Source organism: Cucurbita moschata, unplaced genomic scaffold (genome assembly GCF_002738365.1).
Source record: "Cucurbita moschata cultivar Rifu unplaced genomic scaffold, Cmos_1.0 Cmo_Scf00045, whole genome shotgun sequence".
Lineage (NCBI taxonomy): Eukaryota > Viridiplantae > Streptophyta > Magnoliopsida > Cucurbitales > Cucurbitaceae > Cucurbita > Cucurbita moschata.
Window position 1 is genome coordinate 580,265 of NW_019268561.1, and position 8,403 is coordinate 588,667.

The following is an 8,403-nucleotide window of genomic DNA, read 5'->3' on the forward strand; positions in this document are numbered from 1 at the left end:
ATTTAAAAAAAAAAAAAAAAAAAAAAAACCTTAAAATTAAATTGAAATAAAATAAAAAAAATCGTAAGAAATTGGTAATTAAGTTGAATTCTCAATCTAAAAACAATATCAAGGCTCTTATTGAAGGTAATGGCATGATCGGGTGGGTTCTTAGCTCCCTCTCCAAGTCTCTCTACACGGATCATGACGTCGAACGACCATTGAATTGCGGATTTTCAAAAGGGGCAAGCGTCGAAGAAGATTTGGATCATGGAGGACAAGGGCAAAGGAACGGACAGATGGACCGGCGCCGTTGCCAATCTAACTGAGATGGCTTCCAACTTGGAGTCATTCCAGAAGCTTTTACTCAAGAAAGCTGTCTATGTCGACGAACAGACGTTTGCCAGAGCTTCATTGTGCTCCCAACAAGCAAGGACGATCAAGGTTACTATATATATATATATATTTTAATTGTTCTGTAGTTGGGTATTTTTAATCTGATATTTGGTTTGGAATTTCGATTTTGCTATTTGAAATTTGGCGGAGTGAGGAATTGGTTTTATTTCTGGACGGTGGTTATATCGAATTCCCCTCGTATTACCGATTTAAATGTTGATTTTCATGCTATGTAGTGGAATCAGAGTGATATACATGTTGATCACGGTTGCTTTGATATCTAATATATGGTTTTAAATTTCAATTTTGCTATCGAATGTGAGGGATTGGGTGAGTGAGGTAGCAGCTTTGGCAGATTCAGCGAGGAAGAATCTGGAGGCGGTTAGATAGGAAGTCATTCTCTTAAATAGATCCTGTCTAGAGGCCATTTTGAATGTCGGGTTTTCGAAGAACAAGGAGGTACATACACCTGATCTTCGAAGACCTTCCTGGAGAAATGGAGGCACTATGTAGAGTAGTAACTTCAGCTGTAACTACCCTAGATTTCTACTTACCTAGAATCGCTGAGGGAAAACCCGGAAGGTAAAACCCAAAGAGAACAATATCTGCTAGCGGTGGGCTTGGACCGTTACATCAGCCAAATGAATGGTTGCAGATCGCAATGATCGAGGGATATTAAGCAAATAGATACAAATGTAATCACTGGGTTTGGATAATTCAGGGATGAGTTAAAGGATTCAGTTTCTCATTGGGCTTTTGAGCAATTCAGTTTCCTCTTGGTGTATTAATAAGTTATATTTCTTAATTAACTTTGTAGGATGATTTGAGATAGAAAAATTCATTTACTTATCTCTTGCATTCCATCTTTGAATTCAGCTACTTTATTATTGGCTTATGATGATCGGGTAAATCATTTGCATTAACATCACACGCCACCATGTAAGGATCAAAGATCATATTACATGAGCTCAAGTGATGCGCTTTGTTGAGATTACAAGCCATTTGGTTATTGTTTCCTACAAATTTGTGATACAATTTTGCCCACTGGTTATGATAGTGAATAATCTTTTGTTAGGTTCTTGATCAAAGGGTTGAGACTTTGGAAAGGGAACTTGATGCTGCTATCACTGCTGCTGCTCATGCTCGTTCAGAAAAACGTCAGGCTGAGGCAGCACAAAAAACTGCTGAACTACACGTGCAGGAGGTCACTCGAGAGCTCGAGAACACTACAAGTATGGATGTCCTACTCTTTTAAATTTTTTCATAGCATTCTTTTTCTTTATTCAACTTAAAATCTGCAGTTTTATCTGTTGAGCAGCAATCTGTCTATTTGGCCTTCTGGATGTGGGGGTCTGGTTGTGTTATGTCAGAGTCTTGTGGTTTAAATGACATTGTGATACACACACACACACACACACACATATATACATATACACACACACACACACGCATATATATATTTTATCATAAATGTCTTTGAGGAGAGTCTTGTGGTTTAAATGACATTGTGATATATATATATACACACACACACATATATATACATATACACACACACACACACACATATATATACATATATACACACACACACATATATATACATATACACACACACACACACACACACATATATATACATATATACACACACACACATATATATACATATACACACACACACACATATATATACATATATACACACACACACATATACACAAATACACACACACACACACACACACACACACACATATATTTTATCATAAATGTCTTTGAGGAGAGGGGTGTTCTTTAAAATTACTCTGTTCATGTTAATGAATGATAATGCTGAGGAGGTTCGTAAACTATAGTGGTTTGGAATAACATTTGAAAAAAATGAAAATAAAATCGATTTTTCAATATGCGCGCTTCAAAAAATTAATAATTGAAAGTGTGTTTAGTATAGCTTATTGAGTGATTTTAGATGATTGGAAAGCGCTTAAACTAGAAAGTATTCTAAATAGACCATAAATATATTGATTGCTATGCTGCAGAGGTATTTCAACTGCATATGGATGAATTGCGCGCGAAACAGGAAGAAATCAATAAACGTGATAAGGATATTAAGCTCTTGGAAGCAATAATTCAGACTCTTGGAGGGAAAAAATGACGTTCAGCAAATCTGTGAGGATTTGGTTTTTATATTTAAAACCCTGGTACCTTTTTCTTTTCTTTCAGTGTAAATTTTTTTTATGGATAATCTGACTGAGCTTAATTAGGAACGTAGTGTATATTATATTATTTTGAATTCGTAGAGACGTGTCTTGTTTATAAAAACATGGATAAATAAAATTCAAATCATACTACCAATGTCTTGTACTCTGATAGTAAATGAAAATTGGAACCATACAAAGTTTTAGTTCTTGTGCATCTTTTTGTGGATATGTTGAAAATCGTCCGAAACAGTTATTATGGGTTTGGAGTTATCATTTTATAGTTCATAATTTTATGAGGAAAATACTTTGTTGTTACTTCAAACAAACCCAAAAGAAACAACCATGGTGATCAGCTGCACTTTGCTTGAGCAGACCTAAAAGACTCAGCCAAATCGAAACAAAACCTCCCTTAATATTGGATCTAGGGAATGAGTTCAAATTATGGTGATTACCTATTTAAGATTTAATGGTCTACGAGTTACATTGACTATCAGAGAACAGTCAACGTGCTCACAAATTGGCTTGGACACTTGTGGATATAAAAGAAATGTAATCTAGAGAGTACTTTGTCAGCTCAACCCTTCAGTAAAGTAGAAATTCCACTAACTGTCTGATTTGTGATATGTTTAGTTGCATTACTGTTCTTTGTTACCATAGAACTGAACCTCAGTTATTGCTCACAAAGTTATTAACCCTGGGCCTACATCAACAGCTTTCAATATCCTTATTTAAACCCCTTTGCCCCACCAAATACAGAATCAGCTTCTCCATCCCCTCTTCTTTTCTTCACCATGATGCTTTTGCCTGATTCTTGGAACTGGGGGCCACTTATTGTTTGACACTTGCTATGGGTGGTGATCAGGTGCTTACCTTTGATGATATCTGTCAGTTTTTAATTTCTTGTCTGCATATCATATACATCTTTGCATATTGCTTACCTTTTTCTGAAGACCAATCAGTATATGACTTACCTGTTCCTCTTTCTAATTCCTAATCCAACATTCCTTCTGTGCTAGCATTCTGATAGAGGCCCATCCCTAGAATTATTACTCCTTATAATTGATACTCTCTCTTTTGAAGTAGAGATAAGAACTACCAATTATTTATATATTCTCAATGATTTAAGTTTCGTTTGATAACGTTTTGGTTTTTAGTTTTTGAAAACGATACTTATTTTCTCATCATTTGTCTATTTGGTTTCATCTTTTTTAAGAAAATATTTGAATTTTAAAAGCTCCACTTCCAAACACATCTGAACCTACTCCCCTCATCCACACCACTATCAATGTTCATCAAACGGCTACTAGGCCAAAGGCTAGGCTTTTTAACTAAAAGTCCTGCTATCTGCTGTTTTTACATCTGCATCTATCCCTTATTAATCCAAATAGTTTTCACCGCCAGAAGTTGAAGGCCTTCACTGAAAAGCAAGGAGGGAAATTGAATATCTTGTTCTTTTACATCATAACACTTGGTCACTTGTTCCCGTTGCTTCGTATTCAAATTGATTGGGTTAAATGGGTGTATCAGCCAAAGCTTAAACTAAATGGAAAGAGAGAGTGAAACATGGCTAAACTTGTAGCTGCTGATTATTTAGAGACTTTCAGCCCTATTTTCTTTTTCTCCTGTAGTCTCCAACAATTGGCCTTTTAGATGACTTGATATCCCTAATGCATTCCTAAATGGGAAGTTCAATTGAAAAAGTTTTGACGCGACAAACCTCAAGGTTTCATATTGCACTCTCATGTTTGCAAGCTTCATAACACTCTCTATGGTCTTAAACGGAGCTTAAGTGCATGGTTTTTACCACTAAACTCTCATTTATTGTCTAGATTCAATGGATCACTCTCAGCAGAAGAGGATAATATTTACCTTGTTGTCACCTTTCGTATATCTGCCGGTGACATTTTACGTAACACCCCAAGCTCACGGTTAGCATATATTATCCTCTTTGGGCTTTTCCTTCCTTGCTTCTCCTCAAGGTTTTAAAATGTGTTTGGTAGGGAGAGGTTTCCACACCCTTATAAGCAATACTTCGTTTTCCTCTCCAACCGATGTGGGATCTTACAATCTACCCCCTTGGGGCCTAGCATCCTTGCTGGCATATTGCCCAGTATCTGGCTCTGATACCATTTGTAGCAGTCCAAGCTCACTACCAGTAGATATTGTCCTCTTTGAGTTTTCCCTTCCGGGCTTCCCCGCAAGGTTTTAAAACGCATTTGGTGGGAAGAGGTTTCCACACCCTTATAAGCAATGCTTTGTTCTCCTCTCCAACCAATGTGGGATCTCCATTTTAGTTGTGGGAACAAATTGGAAACTTATCAACCAATATCTAATATCTTTCAACGACCTTTTGCTTATTCAAGGATCTTGGACCATTATCCTATTTTCTTGGCATCCAAATTTGCTTAGTTTGGTAATACATTGCTTTTATCTCACAGAAAGTTCACTAGAGACCTTCTACACCAATGCCAACGTCCTTGCCAGCAAGTGCAGTTCTACCCTACGAATTTTGGACCACCTTACATTATAGTGACCTTTTTCAAGATTAAACCGACCATTTATAGCATAGTGTAGAACCTTTGGCCTTAAGTTCTTATCTTCATAAAACTACTCTGTCAACTTTTATACTAATGTAGACTGGGTAATGAAATGGTCGAAGAAGCATAATTGGGTTCTGTTGTTTTTAGATCAGTTTTGGCTCCTTGGAGTTCCTCAAAGCAAAAAACTCTGTCAGATCGAGTGTTGAATCTGAATAACATTGGTGTGGATTATGCGACTTCTGGAATTGTGTGGATACAATCACCCGGTTTAGAACACGTTTAAATAGGACAATATTGTCCTCTTTGGACTTTCCCTTTTAGGCTTCCCCTCAAGGCTTTTAAAACCCGTCTACTATGGAGAGGGTCTAGCCCTATTTTGACCAGTGTCTCGCATCGTCCGGTGACTGGCTCTGATACCATTTGTAACAGCTCAAGCCTACGGCTAGTAGATATTGTCCTATTTAGACTCCTCAAAAAGGACAATATCGACTAGCAGTGGGCTTGGACTTGAGCTATTACATTCACAACTAAAATAAACCCTTCGATATTTGATACATTGACTTGGACTCTAATTTCTGAAAAGTTTTCAAGCTTGAAAAACCAAGCTGAATGTGCTTATAGTACAATGTTCTTGAAGGGATTTTAGAATACATTCTTTTGCTTTGTTTTGTTCCCCTTTAGTTTTGTTTTTTTTACTTATTTACTCTTCCTTTCATTAGCTTACACATGGCCTGCACCATTATTCCTTTGTTGCTGTTTAATCCACTGCTTCCTTTAGTTGATAGCCATGTTGAGCATATTTCCTTTCATTTTCTCTCAAGAATATTCTCTTCAACTTTTTCATTTTTAACTATCCACAGGTGGCACCACAGTGAGTAGCTTATTGTTATATCTGATTTTCCTCTGTTATTACAAACAACATTGAGTTGCCTGTTTTATAAGCTCTTATCCCTATTCTACATAGCAGTTTTCTTGATTGGTTGGTGATGAGTTAACTAGAGGGTGACATGTACCAAGTGGCTGTGAAGTGCTAAAGAATAGATGTGATGCTCTTAAGTTTATTCAAAGGCATACAAAAAGATAGCTCTACTCGAGGAACCGAGCATAAAAAAAGGTTGGTACCGGTATCGGAATCAACTTATATGTATCTTGATTGATCTCATGGGATAACTTTATGACTTTACAATATTAGATCGAAAGAATTCAAATTTGTAAAACTGTAATGTTCTATGTAGATGGCGGTTATAGAGTTTGAACTTGTTAAATATTTTACCTTTTTGACTTACTCGAAAATTTGATGATATGAAGTTCAAGGTTGGATAATTTAAAAGGCAAGTTGTATGCAAACTGTCACAATTGTACTCTTGCGACAACGGGATAGTGATTGTACTACAGTTGTTCTCACCCGGCAGACAGTTTTGTATCATTGTCAGCCTCACGGTTTTAAAATGCGTCTGTTAGGGAGATGTTTCCACGCCCTTATGAAGAAGGTTGCCAGTGGATATTGTCGCCGTTAGTCTCACAATTTTAAAATGTTTTTGTTAGGAAGATGTTTTCACACCCTTGTAAAGAAGGTCGTTAACAGATATTGTGTACTTTGGCCCATTAAGTATCGTCAACCTCATAGATTAAAAACGCGTTTATTAGGGAAAGGTTTCAACTCCCTTATAAAGAAGGGATCCTCCTTGGGGCCCGTGTTCTCGTTGGTATGCCGCTCGACTTTGATACTGTTAGTAACAACTCAAACCCGCCATTAGCAGATATTGTCATTTTGGCCTGTTACGCCGTTAGTCTCAGATGTTTCCACGCCCTTATAAAAAAATGTTTGTTCCTCTCTCCAACTAATAATAATAATAATTAAGGGTAAAGAAATATTAGTCTACCAAAAAAAAATAATAATAATAAAGTAAATTCTGGTAAGCATATGTTCCAACTCCCACTTGTGCCCAAAAACAATTCAATTTGCAAATATTCTTTTGTTTGGTTTAAACTTTATTTTGTTTCCAAATTTTTATTTTAAAACCCATTTACCCTTTATTTTTCTCTCCAACTGACCTGACTTATGAACAGGTTGCATACTTGCTTCTATGAATGAAAACTATCTCCATAAATCAACAGTTGTCTTATTTTCATCCTATGGTTCGGCTGCAACAGAGTGTGTAAGTCTATATGCAAGCCTAGGGTTTATGAAGACAAAGAATTTGTCTAATACGTCTACATGCAGGTACATGGATCGTGTGTAGAAAAGTACTATGCATCCAAGCCCACCTGGAAAATAAAATTTGATCCTAAGACTATAGACATGGTTTAGGACCCATCAAACCTAAAAACCATAGTTGAATATTTGCATTTCTGGCCCTCGAAATGTTTTAGGTAAAGATAAGAGTCATGTATGGATAACAACGTCGGTTGAGGAGACCATGAAATAAAGCCATAGACGGTCTTTTTCTACATTTTAGTTATATTTTCATCGATACGATAGCTTAATAATAGTATTTCAGCAATTCCTTATTTCAACTATAGTCGGAAGTTTACGAATATTTAAGTTCATAGAAAACTGTAAAAAAATAATTTTATGCATAAAACAACGTCATATGCATATAATATTGACCTTATTTTTTTAAAAAAGAAAAAATAATAAATCGTTATAAAAAAAACAACTAAAAGACAAATTAAAATGTTAGTTGAATCTGGCCAATTTCATGTCTAATAAATCTTTAAATTTTTTAATATATTTTTCAATTTTTGATTATTAGGTATAATTCAAAGATTAAGTTGTTAATAAATAAAATTTTAATTTTAATTTTAATTTAATTTTTTGTTTTTTCAGTTTTGGATTTCTTGAGATCGACACGACACGACATCAATTTTTGTAAGAACAGGTAAACAAAAATGGTATAGAAATTTGAAAGCGGCGTTGATTCTGCGGTGCGCAAAGGATTTGAATCTTATATTCTCGTTTCTCGCCGTTTGCATCGCCACAAAGAACAGAAGCTCGTAATTTACTACTTCCAAAGCACTTTCTCTCTCACTCGCTGATTCTGTCCGGTGCATCCATGGAGGGCAATCCATCGCTCAAGCGCCGGTTCTTAGAAACCGAAGATGGCGATTCTGCCAAACCACCTGCGTAATTTTCGACTTTCTACTCTCATTCAACCCCTAATCATACTTTCCTTGTGTTTTTATTCTTCTAATTGCTTGGTTTCGTTGCGCTTTACTCTCAACCTTTCGTTTTTTTTTTTTTTTTTTTTTTTTTTTTTTTTTTTTTTTTTTTTTTTTTTTTTTTT

At 35.8% G+C, this 8,403-nt stretch overlaps 2 protein-coding genes across 4 annotated transcripts in view; both read left to right on the forward strand.

Moving 5' to 3' along the window:
* Positions 1-108: 108 nt before the first annotated feature.
* LOC111434686 lies at positions 109-6,375 on the forward strand. Of its 3 annotated transcripts, none has more exons than XM_023072164.1 (4): positions 109-423; positions 1,451-1,607; positions 2,415-2,576; positions 5,977-6,375. In XM_023072164.1, exons 1-3 carry the CDS (start codon positions 250-252, stop codon positions 2,528-2,530), a joined length of 447 nt encoding a protein of 148 aa, XP_022927932.1. In that variant the 5' UTR covers positions 109-249; the 3' UTR covers positions 2,531-2,576; positions 5,977-6,375. The 3 variants fall into 3 exon arrangements, with proteins under 3 accessions (XP_022927932.1, XP_022927933.1, XP_022927931.1); XM_023072165.1 differs by having other exon boundaries at positions 6,084-6,365; XM_023072163.1 differs by lacking the exon at positions 5,977-6,375 and having other exon boundaries at positions 2,415-2,782.
* A 1,596-nt stretch (positions 6,376-7,971) lies between these two features.
* The window catches only part of LOC111434680 (CD2 antigen cytoplasmic tail-binding protein 2 homolog), an 11,574-nt gene continuing 11,142 nt past the window's right edge, over positions 7,972-8,403 (forward strand). The window contains exon 1 of the mRNA XM_023072154.1: positions 7,972-8,243. Within this exon, the coding sequence (XP_022927922.1) occupies positions 8,173-8,243 (71 nt within the window). The 5' untranslated portion in view covers positions 7,972-8,172. The remainder of the gene's footprint in view (positions 8,244-8,403) is intronic.

Coding starts and splice junctions, on each gene's coding strand:
- LOC111434686 (XM_023072164.1), top strand. CDS start 250: ATGGAGGACAAGGGCAAAGGAACGGACAGATGGACCGGCGCCGTTGCC. Junction 424..1,450: donor AACAAGCAAGGACGATCAAG/GTTACTATATAT, acceptor ATCTTTTGTTAG/GTTCTTGATCAAAGGGTTGA. Junction 1,608..2,414: donor AGAGCTCGAGAACACTACAA/GTATGGATGTCC, acceptor GCTATGCTGCAG/AGGTATTTCAACTGCATATG.